The sequence below is a fragment of the Pinus tabuliformis genome, chromosome J, assembly GCF_031772625.1.
Source record: "Pinus tabuliformis cultivar Carrire ecotype Pingquan chromosome J, CPIR1, whole genome shotgun sequence".
Classification (NCBI taxonomy): Eukaryota; Viridiplantae; Streptophyta; class Pinopsida; order Pinales; family Pinaceae; genus Pinus; species Pinus tabuliformis.
Genome location: NC_142295.1, coordinates 50,113,137 through 50,129,578, shown reverse-complemented (window position 1 = coordinate 50,129,578; position 16,442 = coordinate 50,113,137). Strand labels below are relative to the sequence as shown.

Below are 16,442 nucleotides of genomic sequence, written 5' to 3'. Positions count from 1 at the left end.
CTTGTAAGTTTTCCTTCGGCACATCCTAGACATACATCTTCATTCTCTACTTTGAACTCGGGCATAACTGTCATCATCTGTCTCACATCGGGTAGGGCCTTAGAAGACGGGCAAACCTCCAGTGCCATAGTTCAGATTGTAGAGATGTGTCGCAAGACATGGCTCCCAATGGACTTCCTCCAACTTGATACAAAGTGTCAACCCTAAACCCAAGAGTAAAAGAATCTTTAAAATTTCTTTTCCAAACATGTACCTTTCCATCCATAAAAGCCACCTTGAATCCTTTGTCTTCCATTGCCCAAGTGCACACCAGGTTCTTCTTGAGGTCGGGTACATATAGTACTTCTTGCAAATGAATAGTGTTACCTTGATTAAATTGAAGGGTAACATCCCCTACTCCCTTCATGGGATAGGTGGCATCATCTCCAAGGATAATCTCCAAGTTTGTCTCCTTTTCTATCAGATTAGTGAGGGCTTCCTTATATCCGGTGAAGTGCCTTGAGGCACCACTATCAATCAACCAATTCCCTAAAATGTTTGGTGGAGAGGTAGTGGAGAGGGCCGATATAAGATATTTCTCCCTTTTCTTATTGTTAACAACATTCGATTCTTCATACCTGGAGTTCCTTACTTTCTTGGAGTGTCGACCATTTCCTTGATGTCCGACATTCCTTTTTCCCTTGCCATTGGACCTGCCATTCCTTTGATCGTTGTTGTTGAAGTTGCCCCTGGAATGATTGTGATCATCATCATGCGATGTGTCCCTTCTATTTGGACACTCCCTTGCATAGTGGCCAAACTTATTGCAGACAAAGCACCTGCCCTTCCTTCCTCCCTTAGATCCAGGCTTTCCATGGAAATGACCTTTAGACCCTTAATTATTTCTCCTTTTGGCATGAGCGGAGAATGTAGTGGGGTTGCTATTATTTAGAAGGAATTTCTTGCTCCACCATTCTTGTTGTTTTTTGAATGCATCTCGACATCAATTCTTCAAACCCTGGAATTCGATCATTGTTGAGTATAGTGGTTCTAAATACATACCACTTAGGTGGGAGTCTCCAAGGGTGGTGATAGTAAGTTCCTTGTCATGATTGACCTCTCCAATCGAAAGTAGGTCATTCTTGATCTCAATGATCCTTAAGAAGTAGGATTGAATATCCTCGTCCTTGCCATTCTCAATATCCTTAATCTTATTTTTGAGAAATAGTATTTGATTAGCATTACTAACCTTGAACATGTTGACCAACCTGTCGTAGATCTGCTTGGAGGTCTTCAATTTGGAGATATAGGCCACCAGATGCTCATCAATGGAATCCTTGATAATATTCTTTGCTTTGACTTCAACCCTATTGTACTTGGTCTTTGCAGCAGTCGGTGCATTTGAAGGAGGTTCAGGGATTTTACCCTGCACATAATCCATCACTTCTTTTTCTTCCAAGGTCAAATCAAGAGACATCTTCCATCCATGATAGTCAGATTCATTATGGAGCTTGTCTTCAGTCGAGAAGTAAGATGAGGAACCCAATGAACCTTTTGTCCTTGTCCAACTGTCTTTGGTGATTGCTCTTTCACTCTTGCTTGGGCTTTGTCTTCACCTTAGCTCTGATACCATGTTAATTTTAGGTAACAATGGTATGTTCTATGCTTTAGAGCAATTTTACTTCAATTTATTTATTAGCCCAATATCAATATTCAGATTAGCAATCACATTAGCATGATAGTAAAATGCAGATAGAACATAAACATAAACAATAGAAGACAAGCCAAGACAAGAGGACACAAGATGTGGCACTAGCCAGGGACAAACCCCAATGTGGGGAAACCCTTGATCAATTCTTCTTATATTCTTCAATAGTTCAACAGAGAGAGATAGTACAATTTACAAATCTGATAATTTATGACAGCAACAAAAGAGCCCTAACCAGAAAAGTCAATGCTGGTCAAAGGGGCAAAATTCTTCTTCAATTCAACTCGGTCAAACCCAGTCAACTTTGGCCTCCAACAACAAGTCTAATCAGTTCAAAACAGTGCGAAAAAGTCCAGTTAAAACTGATCAACGAAAGTCAACCCTTCGGCCAACCCTATTGCAATCAACGCTGGACAAAGGAGAGGTCAGGTTGGCTCGGTTTTTGTGCCCAGATCTGTGGCCCTCTAGGACAGTGATACCTCACCCAAACCAAAGTCAAAATATGTCAACACATCCGGTCAACGCATTCAAACAACCTCCTTGCAGCTCGATCAACGTAGTCAATAGAAATCTGTCCTTTCCTTCACATGTGTGAGAGAGAAGATTGCCCAGAAATGCCTACCCAATCACAAGAGGCTAGAGAGAGATGTGAGATGAGATGATGGTAAAATGATTTGAGGTCTCCTTCTTTTTATATGCAACATTGAGGATGAATTGGGGGTTTGAGTCCCTGTTTTACTTGTTGGCCAACGTTGACAATTTGTCCATAATATAAATAAATTCATATCTTCATTTGTACATGTCGGAATCAAATGATCTTTAGATCAATCCTACACATTGGAGAGAGGAATCCAAGAAAAATATCAGCTGTCACAAATAAGATGACCCATGTGGAGTTTGGCCCTAGATGCCAATTTTAACAGTGCTCCACAGGATTCTTATTGACTAAGGCTTTGGCAAAAAGGTATACCAAAACACTTTCTTTTTAAAAGAATGAGATGACCACCTCGATAAAGGAGACAATGAGTCCCAATTGAATTTTTGGGTTTAACTTTCTTAATGAGCCAAAGCTAGTCAACTTTCCTATATTTGTTGGGTTTTAAAAAGAACCCAAGATACTTGAGGCCCTCTTCGAACATTTTGGTAGGATAAGGTAAAGTTTCAATTGCTAGAGAGCTAGATAGTTCAGAGGTTTTGTGACAACTCAAAACATATTTCTGAGGGCTGATAATCATACTTGTATAGTTGCAGAAAGTATCCTAGATAGATTTTAGGGTTGAGGTATTTCTTCTTGTGCCTTGTATACAAATAAGAACATCGTCTACTAAAAATAGGTCAGAGATCTGGATTGCTTCAAAAAAAGTAATATCATTGATGTCACTAGTAGACTTGTGTGAGTCCATAAGTTTGCAGGGGGCTTCAACCACTAGCTAAAAGAGTAAACAGTAGAGTGGGTAGCTTGGTAGCACTAAAAAATCTAGTGGGAGCTCCATTGATAAGGGTTGCGAAGAAGAACGATTGGATACATCCCATTATTCAATTGACAATGGAAAGTGACATGTTGTTATGAATAAAATTATGTAAAAATATTTATAAAAATGAATAATAATAACAATCACAATAGTGATTAATTAGCGATCATTAATTAATGATTAATACGGAAGAGGCATGTCTAAATGGGACATGATCTTCCATGAAGAGGCACCTGCCTAGGTATATAAGCAGGCCTCACTTGTAACATCTCATATCTCATCAATTCTTTTATACAATATTCAATATACAATTACTTGTCCTACAATTACTTGTCCTACAATGGATGTATTTGTCTTCGAAGTATTCTGAAGATTATTTCAAGTATACGAACTTTGTTCGTTATAGTGGTATCATAACATTCCTCCAAGTATACGAACCTTGTTTGTTACATTGGTATTAGAGCCACGTGGCAAATCCCGACCTTTGGCCATCATCTTTCGTCAACCTTGTTGTTGTCAGAAATTGAAGTGGTTCGCTATGCAACTCTGGAGTTTCTCCGTTTCACTATCAGACCTTTGGCCATATAATTAAAGAAAAAATCCGCTGCTAATTTATTAAGAAAAAGATATAAAAAAGGGACTATAGGAAAAAAGGGCACATTAAAAAATATATAAATAATTGAAATGTAAAGTCAAAAAAATTATAGAAAAAAATCATTAAAAGAAAAAAAATAATAAACAAAAAGCAGAAACAAAAAATTAATAAACATTCCCTTCTCGCAGCCGCCAACCGCTCCCTCGACTTTGTCACCATCGTAACTGTCGAAGTCTACCACAGAACGCAGCGGCCACTGGTGCAAACCCATGTCTAGGCCCATGCCCGTGCCCACGTCCACATCTGTGCATACCACAACATTGCCCCCACTTCGTCATTGGCCCAACTCCACCTCTGTGACTATGCTCCACCACCACCGCTTTACCACCGATCCTCTGCAATAGTGCCATATGTTGCCGTTGACCCAACCACTGCTTTCGATATCCTCCAACCACTGAGGTTATGCTTAAGCCGCTAATCCCTAATCGTCTGCACTTTGACTCCCAGTTGATCAGCCACTGCAATCATCACGTAGTGCCACTGCCATTGCCAGGTAATCACTTCTGTTTGTTCCCGTCCACTGTTTCTCGTGTGTTCATGTAGTCAATCCACTACACCAGCCACACTACATTGCATCCGCTCCCTTTGCAGCTGTTGGACACCAACGCAATTGCTAGAGTCCACCCATTAAATGCAGCCACCCGACCAGCTGCTATTGCCATCCATCGTCAGCTCTATTTGCCGCAAACTCCTTGCAGGCTAATTTCTATACCCCCAATTCACAACTGTTGTTGACTACCGATCCCGCTCAACCTAGTCCTTGACGCCAATTTGTTCATGCTCCCTCGCGCCTGTCAACCGACATGTCCCAGATTCCACCTCATAAACCTTCCGCTCAATCATAATCCATAAACATTATATTAAATCACTATAATACATACATTTAAATAATCCACACACACAAACACACACATATATATGAAAAGAAACAAAAAAACAATTTAGTGAGGTTTGAAAAAGGTATTTTTTTTCAAACCCAATTGTTAATTAAGGAGTCCAAAAAAAAATCAAGGAAGTATTTTTTCCAAGAAACCAAAGGAACAGGTTACTAAATAAAATAAAGTATTTTATTTTCAACTACAAAAGTATGTGAGGAAAAAGAAATACAAGTTGTTGTAAAGGGAGGGTCAAAGCTCATACAAGAGGAAAAGGAAACAATTAAGATTAGTTCCACATACAATTCAACATTTTGGACTAAATGTCCATTTTATCTAAAAGAAATTTTGGATATACAAATGAAATGGTACCACCCTTTGATCAAGTAATTGAATTGACACACCTGAAAATGAGGTGCATATTTGTCCCTGGCCCAGCTGGCACATTTCATAGATCTTGTCTTGTAGAGGAGCATGGTGATTGGCATCCACTTGGTGTCTCTAAGAGCCGATCTAGAATTGGCCTAGAGGGATCCATAGTGGATGCATAGAGTCTCTACATGTGTATGGGGGATGGATGATGATGCCATCCCACAACTACAAGAAATGCTCTAGATAAAAAGACATCTTTAGGCCCAAATTCTCTAGAGATGAGGTCCAAGTAAGCTATAGCCTTATGCATTAAGGGATTACTTGAAAGGGGGAAGGCACTCAAGGAAGATGATCATCGACTAAAGAAGTAAGGAGGCCTTTGAAATCCAACCTCATACATGAATTATGGGGTAATTGAAGGCGAGAGCCTTTGAGGAGTATGTGCAAGGTAGGGTTACCCCTCTCTCCTAGAGGCAACAATCAATGAACTTCTTCTTTGTTGGAAAGAGGCTAGATGAAAGGTTGACCTCGAGGAAAACTTGGGAGACTCTGAACTTTGCTTGAATAATGGGTTGGTGCTTTCTGCTTTTTGCATTGGATGTTGTGCTTACAGAGTAGGGTTTGAACTCTCTTTGTTTTGACCCAGTTTGTCTATGGTAAACTTGATCCCTAGTTCTGTGGACGATAGAGGACATTAGGTCTAATGAATGCCTTTAGGAGGTAATGTTTGGATAAAATATCCTAAAATTGACTCTAGATATATTGTCTCTTGATGAGGGCTAGGATTTTTTACCCTTTATCGAGTCGAGATTGGGGAGCTTGTTGTATGCTAAAGAGAGGCCCCATGAAGTGGATCCCCAAGAAAGCGTAAGTTGTCATGATCTCGATCTTTGTTCCTTGGAAGTAGAAATGTAGGTTAGAGAGAAAGCTCTTTGTTACATTGAAGATCACAACCTTCGTTTAACCTAAATTGATTGTCAATTACCAATCATCACAGGAAGTATCAATGGCATCAATTTGCCTTTGTAGACCCTCAAGAGTAGAGACCAACAAGATCAAGTCATCAACAAATAGGAGTGGGCAAATCAACACTTGATGTAGGAGGGAACCATCTCCAACTTGGTTTCCAACTTGTTAATGTCGATTCTAACGAGGGTCAATGAGTGGGGTTTCCCTTGCCTTACCCTAGTGGTATTTTGGATGATGTTAGAAAGGATGTGCGTAATTTAGAGGAAACCTAGATCGAACTCATAAAATATCATGATGGTAGCCAAGAGGGTCTTAGAAATGCCAATGCCACGAAGCCTCTAGATTAGGGCCTCCCTTGGGACTATATTAAATGCTTTTTGAAAGCCTGCAAAGCAATAACAAACTTTCGAAGAGCAGTGGCGAGCCTTCTTAGTAATGGCTTCAAGTGTGAGGATGTGATTGATTGTTTGGTACTCTGGGTAGAAACCAACTTGCTCTTTGGCCTTAAGTGTCAACTCTTTAGCTCATTTGAAAGCCCCAAATACACCACTGTGGCATATAGTTTGGAGAACGTCTGTCCAACCATGATAGTGCAATAATTGTTTGGATCAGAATTGTGTCTCATTTTGTGGATTGGCTGATGTGTCTAGTCGAGGAATGGGGGAAATCAAAGCATATCACATGGTTAAGTAAATCAACATTGTTGAATTCAAGAGATTGGATGCATGCTTGAGGAGTATGGCTTGGAGGTCTTCGTTGTTTGTTGCTTTGGTTGTGGTAATAACCTTGGTTTGCTCTCTTGATGTGTTTCTTAGGGAAGAGATGGCTTAAATTGGGGGGTGAGGGGATATGTGCGAGGTGTTATTTGGGGATGTTGTGTGGGATAATATGGATTGGGGGTCTAAGTTTGTGGGGATGGTGTGGTGTTTAGCGAAGAGGGTACACTAGAAGCATTTTGGAGATTTGTGGAGGGTCATGTGTAGTAGATGTTTTCTTAATGTGAGGAATGCATGCTTCTTTCAATGTAGGACATGGTGGTAGGTTTTGCAAAGATGAGTGGAAGATTAAGGGTCATGTGTAAGGGTGAAATGGAGATACTTAGGGAGTGTTTTCTATTCCTCATTGAACCAACAACCAATGGGGTAGAAGTTGGTGGGTACTTATGATTTACTATCGATTTAGCATTTATTACCCCTTAATGATGAAACAATTTATTGCTCATAAGGGTTGGGACAATACAAGGTTTCCTTTTTATGTATGGAGCATCACATGCTCTAGGAATTGGGTGATAGCTAATGAGGGGGTAGAGCTCATGTTAGACTTTTATCCATGTCCTATTTTTTGTCCCAACCGTCTTTTGCATTTTACCTTTTTCTCTCATTGTGGCTATCTTTGCTTATATATTTATTTTAGTTGCATCAACCTTCAGGGCAAAGTTTGCTGGCCCAAACCCAAGGACGGGGATGAGAGGGTGCCAATCAACGTGACCAATGACCGCTAGCTCAAAGAATGGATATGGAATAGAGGGAATGATGGAAAGTGGTAAGTATGGATATCACAATCATGCTACTTCAATTATAGCCTCCCCAATATTGTTTCCCTTCCAATAACCCTAAGGCCTCCGGGGAGGTCCCATTGGTCTAGGATAAAAAAGTAACCTCCCAGGTGAAATGAGGGAACAATAATATTGGTCTAGGATTAAAAAGTAACCTCCCAGGTGAAATGAGGGAACAATAATACAATCAATATTGGTCAATCATCTAGATGACCCCTTGATTTATATTAGTATGCCCTAAAACAATATGTAAAAGTGCATGACTACATAATGGTTAAAGTACCTGCCAATGGGTAACCCACTTCCTTCAAGAGGGAATGCTAGATTGGAGAAAAAGCTCTGATTGGAGCAATATGTGGAGGGTGGAAGGCGTCATGTCAAGAGCTGATCAATAGGTTGTTGGATGGTTGGGTGTCCAAGGAAGAGGAAAATATTTCTCCCATGGGTTACCCAGTTTTTGGTGGGTAACAGGGACCTATCTTGTTTCGGGCAGACTAGGCTTAGATGGAGGAAGTGCAATTTGTCATGCTACAACATGTCCTTCAATACATGTGTATGATCCCCCCATTTCATCTAGTAGTGGGAATTTAGAGGGCATCCTTTGTGCTTGGAGGCCATTTTTAGAATCATCTCCTTATGTCATAGAGTTTGAACTCTCGTTGATTTGTCCTTGGGAAAGCATCAATGCCCCTATGTTAAAATTGGCAACTAGGGCCAAACTCCATGCGGGTCATCTTATTAATGGAAGCTGATATTTTTCTTGGATCCCTCTCATCGAGAGGTGTAGGATTGATCTAAGGATCATTCAATTCCGATAAGTATTCATGGAGATATGAATTTATGTGTTATGGGACAATTCGTCAAGGTCGGCCAGCAACCAAATAACCCCCTCTTGTGCTCTACGTTTTAGTATAAATAGAAGAAGACTAAAAGTCATTTGATGCTCACTCACTCTTGTGATCTCTCTTCATCCTGTTTTGGGTTTGATGAAGATGAGATCTAGAGGGAGTGCCCTAGGATATACGCTGCCCTAAGATAACATGACCTAGATCTAAATGCAGTCATGGGAGAATAGGCTCTACGTTGCTCTAATGGAGAAGCCTAATGCAGCCATGGAAGAAGCCCTTCTGTTATCATGAAGAAACACCTACGCTGGCATGGAAATAAAGTCTATGCTGCCCTAATGAAGATCAAGCTTCAGCCATGGAGAAACTTATACGCTGCCCTAAATTACAGTCACGGAGAAGCCCTAGACGCAGTGAAGGAAGGAGCCTAATTGAGACCTATACGCTGTCCTAAAAGGGTTCTAACCACTGTACAGAAGAGCCCTAATCCGCTGATCAAAGGAGTCTCCTTATACGCAGTCAATGAAGTTATCTAGCCACAGGTAAAGGAGATGCCTAGCCGCAGTTTGATAAGAGATCTATCAGCTGTCTAAGGGAACATCTATACGCTACAAAAGAAGTCCTAAAGAACCCTAGCCGCAGTCCTAGGAGGAGACATCAAGCCGCAGTTCATGCCCTAGCCACAGTTGGGATGTGCCCTATCCACTGTTTGGAGGAAGGCTCTAATCTGCAGTTGAGGAAGCCTGATCCACAGCTAAGAAGAGCTCAAATCTGCTGTCCAAGGAGGAGCCCTAATCTGCTGTCAAGCCGCTGTAAAGTGCAGCCATAATCTGCAGCATATGAAGGACAATGAAGCCCTAGCCGCAGCAAGAGGAGCCCTCATCATAGCGTATAGAAGTCTAGATGGACAACGTTGATATCTTTGGTAACAGCAAGATAAATAAGGCAGTCTTAAGTAACTATAGCCTAGCTGCTCTGCTAGGCTGCAAGCCATAGCAAGCAGCTAAGGCTGATATACATTTGCAGCAAAGTGGACATTGTTTGATAAGAGCAACAGAAGTATTGCAGCAGCATGATGTAGCAACAAGGTATTGCAGCATGATGATGATGATATATTGCAGTATGCCTTGAGTGTATGATTGGGTGTAACACAGTGACAGGTGCAACTGATGATGAAGTGCAGCATAACAGTCATTGAGTGCAGATCAGTGATGGTGCAGCATTGAGTGTAGATCAGCGATGAGTACAACATTGGGTGCATATCCGTGATAAGAGCAGCTCAATGATTGGAGCAGCACAGTGACAGGAGCAGCAACATGAAGTGCATAGCATGGTCATTAAGGTCCAGCACTGTGATTATAAGTGCAGCATGAGGTGCAGCAAGTGGACGAAGATGCAACACTATGATAGGTGAAGGAGTCACCTTGGAGAATCAGTTGAAGCAGCATGTCTTCAACTGATCTCATGTAGATATAGAAAGTCAAAGTGTTGACTTCTGTTGTAAATGTACTATCTCTCTCTCTCTGCTGAACTATTGAAGAACATAGAAGAAGAATTGATCAAGGGTTTCTCCACATTGGGGTTTGTCCCTGGCTAGCGCCACATCTTGTGTCCTCTTGTCTTGGCTTGTCTTCTGCGATTTATGTTTATGTTCTTTTTGCAGTTTACTTTAATGCTGATGTGATTGCTAATTTGGAAAAGACATTGAGCTAACTGTGAAAATTGAAATAAATTGCTCTAAGCATAGAACATACCTAAAATCAACACCCTATCTTGCTCTTTTCTGCTTAGATTCCCTTGCCTTTGGTGGTTTGTTCGAACTCCGAACAAGGTCGATGTTGGTTTTAGAGACCTCCATGTTGCATCAATGATCAATCATCTCTCATGATTGTCTCCCCTCTTACAGGCATATTATCTAGAGGTGCTAGGCCATCTTTTATCATATAAGTAGTACTTGAAAAGGGTTATTCTTATGGGTGTTTATTGGTAGTGCATTTGGGGTACCTTGACTTCACCTCTAAAGGGCCTTGGCCCTAAGATGAACTTATATTGTGAATGCTTCATTTAGTGACGAGATGGTCTCATTGTTTAATCCACATATATGCACAGGCGCTACAGGTATTCCTTGATCCTTCTTGTCCAAACTCCAGTTTATAGCGGGTTCACATTGACGTTGGGTTGAAATAGATCATAATCCTCCTTTGCCTGGCCAAAACTCGTTAGTGTTGCCACCTATAAGAGATGGAGTTGGAGGACTATCTTATCTTCAAATGGCCCATTTATTATGAGATTGGGGTGAGGTTCTCCTACCTTTCCCTTTACTAGGATTAGAATCTGTCTCTCTCTACATTCTTTTATTACCCTTATTAGAGGTGCCTAGTTCTTTTTATGAGGGGAGGTTTTTGGTTTTAGATCATAGGCTCTTTGTGTTTGGAAGGAGCACTTCTTTCTTTTCTGTTATCCAACCTATTTAGGGTTGGAAATGATACCAAAAGACATGAACTTCTCTACGTATCAAAGCGATGAGGGTTCAATCCTCCCCAGCCCATTTGGGCATCCTTCTTGTGAGAAACTTTTGAGGAAATCTTGTCCTAGTTTCTATGTTAAGTGGCATAGTATCAGAAGACAACATAGGTCTAGGAGATCCTAGAGCTAGAGATAGAGACAGACTCCCTTTGTTTGGAGTATTGGTCCCCATGATTATGCAAGCAGACCATTGCTCTTTCTACCCTTTTTGGCCTTGAGTGGTAGGAGGGTGGGGGTTCTTTTCACTAGCGTGAACCCTAGGATCATGCCATGATTGTCTAATAGCCCCCCCTTAGTTTGGATGACCTTACCAGATGGTGTATTAGGGCCTCTACACTGATTGGGAACTTGGGGAGGTGACTTCCCTGCTCTTCTAACCTCAAAGTCCAGCTTGAGTTCCTCATGACTTGTTCTTCTTGTTTTCACTGTTGTTCTTGTTTCTTTTCGCATTAGATTTTTTATTTTTACTTTTTGTTGCTATATTAGATCTCGGGGATGCTATGCACTCGAACTTCGTATTATATTGATGTTACTCTTTAGTCCCATGGACCGACTTTTGTGGTAATTTGTTGGATATAATAGAATTATCTTTATTTTATCTCTTTAATGATTAATCTACAATGGATGGTATTCCAACTCCATAAGAATGTAGTATTTGTCTACAAGTAGCACAAATATGTGTTTTTCATAATTTTTGCAACTCATTTGCATTCTGTTGTTTTTGGGATATATATGCAATTATAATATATAAAATCTACATAAAAATGAAACACTTTATCAAGGTTTGCTTCCAAGAATTTTTGGGAAATGGCATTCCTCTTCCATGATTTGCCACATGATCTGGCAACACTTGCTAAATTGCTCTAGTTGTCTGCAGGAAATGGGGATGTACACAAACAATTGCAGTGGTACTAGGAACGAATATTTAAATATAACTCCATTGCAGTAATGATAGCATTATTGGTTGATAAAAAGTTTGAATATGGCACATTTTAGCCTTAATCATTTACATGCCCCCCAATTTAGACCACACAGATAAGAACTGCATAATACATATAACGATAATGGTATTATGTAAGTTGTGGACAGTGTAAACCATTCTCCTAGTTCGTTCTTGTTTCAAGCGGCAGCCAATACTTAACTGGGATAGATAAGATAAGACAATTTTATTAATGTCCACCGTGGCTTGTCTAGATACTTTCTTCCTTTTGACATTAAAATTTAATACTATGTCTTGACATTTGACTTTCTTGGTACCAGTTACAATAGTCTTGTTTTATTTGTGTGTACAGTTAAAACTTAAGATACATGATTATGATTTTTATCGATGTGGATTATATTTGAAACTTTTTTTTACCCCTCATAGTAACACAGGATACCCTCAACTGGTGAATGTTGTTAAGGTTACAGAAAGTTAGAAACTATAAATCGTGCTGGTTCTTATGTTCTTGTTGGTGCTCAAACTATTATATATAAGCTTCTAATCCATGTCATATTTGTGGCCATTATAGAGCTGGGCCTCAAACAGCTCGAGCTAATGTTAGTATCTCTTATCCAATGCTGCAATGTAATATGCAAAATGCAAAATGACAGCTTTATCATGCTTTTGCACTGAAAGGTGCTTCTACAGCTCAATATGAGGGAGATGTAACAGGGGTAATGCTGACTTTAGCATATGCTGATCCATATTATTGAGAAAAATAATTTAACAGTATTAATGCCATATATGAAGCAGAGTAAATGTAAGAAAATAATAACATTATTGATTAGATAACTCTTTATATATTCTACACTACATAGCTCTAGAACACCATCTGGTTTATTTATATGAGTAAATAATGGCAGGGTAGAACATTGTAATCCTGGATCTATCAAGCTTTAAGATGGATCAAATCCCTTCACGTGTAAGCCTTCCCTCATTTTTTGCACCATAAAATAAATTTGCACTCTCAGGAATTTGATCCTTCTTGGCATTTGAGATATCTGAGATAAGATGGATCTGCCCTGGTTTTACATCATTAGAGTAATATAATATGTTCTGGGAATTTTCCACCTCTAGTAAATTGTCGTAAAATTGTAATTGTTTTTTATAATTGTTATTGTAATTGTAATGGCTTTTTCATTCTGCATATTCACCTGGCAAAGATTTGTGGTGAGGAGTACTCTCGACCCGTGTGCATGTTGCTGTGGCTACAATGTGAGGCCTCTGTGATAGCGCTGGATTTAACAGTGGTATGATACTATCTCTGCTTTGTCTTTTTTATTTTTTCCTTCGTCATCTCTGTGGACAATTATGAGGCCTCTGTTATGGCTCTGGATTCAACAATGGTATTATTTTCTCTTCCTCTGTTATGGCTCTGGATTCAACAATGTTATTATTTTCTCTTCTTAAACATATTTCTTTTCCTATTTCAGATTTTATATAGCAGGGAAAATAATGGTATAATTACTATTTGCATTTTATCGAATTTCTGTTTAAGCATAAAACTGGCTGGTTTGGCGAATTTAGTTTCTGATGGTTATAAAAAGTCAAATCTACTTATTGCTAGTGATTACCAAGTTTGATTTTTTAAACTACATGGAATTCTTTCCTTGATGTGGCAGATTCTAGGAACTGCTATTGGAATTAATCTTCTACTGGAGCTGGATATGTTTGTGTGTGTAATCCTGAGCACAGTCGATGCACTTTTATTTCCACTTATTTTACCTCTCCTGGTATGTGTATTTGGGCCCGGATATGCTCCACTTAGAAAATGTGGAGCTGAAGGATTTTTTCTGTGATCATGTGCATATCTTTTCATTTGATTTGATGTTTTTTTGTTAACGGACAATGAATTAACAGGGAAAGCGCCAGGCTGAATTATTATCTATAAGCATAACAGGATTGGTGGTTCTATTCTTTGCACCCTGCACTTTATCCATGGAATCAAATGCTATCTCTATAGTGAATGGAATGATTCCAAAAGTGAAGCGTGAAAGTCTGTATACAGCTGTGAGCCTTCTTGGTGCAAATATCATGCCTTACAATTTTTACCTCCACTCTTCGATTGTGCAAGTATGATTCAATTTCCTTATTGCCATATTTTTTGATAAGTGATGCAATGAATGAAAGTTTCAGGTCATCAGTGCTGCTAAATAGAATTGGCAGTTTTATAAAGTATTATTTCTCCTAGGTGTAATGTTCAGATCATAAGGAACGACTCTCTTGCAATGAGTAACCCTTTGAATCCTTAAGTTTTATTGCCAAGGTTACTGTAATTTTATGCTAGTTGTATGTCCATGTGTTATTCTGCCAACTATGATCGTGGTGCATGAATGAATATGGAAATAATTTGGAGAAATCGAAAGGCGTCATATTCCTCTTCCATGATCATGGAGGTGCAAATAAAAATTAGCCATCCTAGAGTTGGGAAAATGACTATTGATGGAATACTTTGACTATTTGTAACTGTTAGAAGTGCATTAAATACATACCATGGAAATGTGACATAACAGCGCATTGAACTTATGAAAGCAGAGATCTATAGAGAGTAATAATGATCATAAAGAAATAAGATAATTTAATTTTATTAATGGCCCAGAAATGACCACACAAAGTAGCCAAATGGACTGAAAAGTATATCTAGTGTAAATAGATAGCGGTAATGCAGAAGCAGCTTCTAATGCTGCCCTATCAAAAACATCAAAGAATTTAGATAGCTAAAGCAAATGCCAATTAAGTGCTTAAACAAGTGCATGGCATGCATAAAGACTGACAATGTGTGCTGGAACTATTAGCTGAGATAAAATGCAGGCAGAGAGAAGAAGGCTCCTCAACTGAGTACTCAATGAGCACAAAGGGGTCGATGCACTGTCTGATATTGTTGTCGGGAGAGTACACATGGCCAAGGGGTCTTGGGTATGTAATCCAGGGAGGAGCCCTGGATTGAGGAGGTCGATCACTCCCAACAACCAAGGCTGGGAGGGTGGCATGGGCAATATTTGAATGGAATATTTGCTGCTTGATCGAACTTGAAGAGTTGTAATCTGTGCTGAGAATGTCTCCCTGGCACTGCCTGGAGTTCAGTTGCCTATGTGTCATAGGAATGACAACTCCTTGGAAGTCCCCTGGAAGGGGTTTGACTTGTTTGGAAGGGTTTGGGGGGTGAGGAGGGAGAGGGGTGGGAGGGTGTCTGTAGTGTCACATATAATAATAAAAATAATAAGTGAAGTAACACATCTGAACTAGAAGGCATGACCTAACAAAGAGACATTACCTATAGAGGTTTTGGGGAGGGGGGCCGGGGTGGGGGGGGAGAGAGGGGGAGGAGGGGCACTAGGCAAGTTGTGGGTGTGTGTCTACAGAAATCCAAGATCTCTGTAGAGAACATGATATAATAATAAAAGTAATTGGTGAAGTAACACACCCGAACTAGAAGGCATGACCTTTAGGCTATCAACCATGGTGATCAGTCAACATGTATAAGTATACTGTCGCTTGGCTTGGTAATCACATCATATCACTCTCTTTCGCTATTAAATAATTATTTATTACCTGTCCTATATGGTTTTTTTTTTTTTTTTATTGTCCTTCTTATGTTGGATATTTCTACAATGAATGAACTTTGTCCATCTCATTGCTATCACAACTATATGTTCTGATACAGCTTTGGCCCACATCTAATTTTTTTTTCAGAATTTTTTGATCCCAGGTCTTTGATCATACCTTTTTCCGCTGCAAAGTCTAATAGAAGATAACCATCTCTGACTCTTTGATCATGTTTAAGCTTTTGGCCATTTAAAAATTGGAATTTCCATTGAAAAGAAAAAAAACCTCTCGGGTACAAAATTTGAAGAAAACCAGCAATCAAAGAGAAGCATTAGAAAGAAAGGAAAATTTCTCAAGAAGAAATTAGAAACAGAGCCTCTAAGCTGTTAGACAGTTGTAAGGCTTCACAGACTTTTGAGATAAAAAAATAGGAAGTCACTGTAGCAACAGAAATGAAGTCGCAACAATAGGATCACTGGTTTATAGCTGAGCACTGTTTAGGGAGACCACTCACAGCTGTCTACAGTCGAGGAATACTGCCCCCCAAAAATTGTAATCAATCGAAGAATCTACTGAATCAATGATGGAGGACTGTTGAAATTTCTGCTTGCGCATTTCTGGGAAAGAAACATAAATATCTACGTAGGCTGGCATGCCCACCACAAGAATCCTTTTTATTGCCATCTTAATAATGTCAACATGAGATAATAATTGGAACCATCTTCGTGCTTATGGTTTATTGTGTTATTGGGAACAACCGGCAGTGGCTGGAGTCAGTAACTAGATAGTGAACAGCCACAGAACACAGGTGGCTTAAAAGAAGAGGGTCACTGTGCTCTTGTGAAAGGCGGGTCGCACTGAAACAAGCAGAACAGCTGCCATTTATAATTTGTGGGTCATATTTGTAGAGCTGCTACTCTAACAGGTGCCAAAGAGAGCTGTTGTACTGAGAAAAAAA

At 39.7% G+C, this 16,442-nt stretch overlaps 1 protein-coding gene across 5 annotated transcripts in view; it reads left to right on the top strand.

Moving 5' to 3' along the window:
• The window catches only part of EIN2 (NRAMP metal ion transporter family protein), a 145,483-nt gene that overhangs the window by 37,258 nt on the left and 91,783 nt on the right, over window positions 1–16,442 (top strand). For all 5 annotated transcript variants that reach the window (XM_089377094.1, XM_089377090.1, XM_089377092.1 and 2 more), the window contains 3 exons: window positions 13,102–13,188; window positions 13,561–13,671; window positions 13,799–14,011. In XM_089377094.1, coding sequence (XP_089233220.1) covers window positions 13,135–13,188; window positions 13,561–13,671; window positions 13,799–14,011 — 378 coding nt within the window. In that variant the 5' untranslated portion in view covers window positions 13,102–13,134. The remainder of the gene's footprint in view (window positions 1–13,101; window positions 13,189–13,560; window positions 13,672–13,798; window positions 14,012–16,442) is intronic.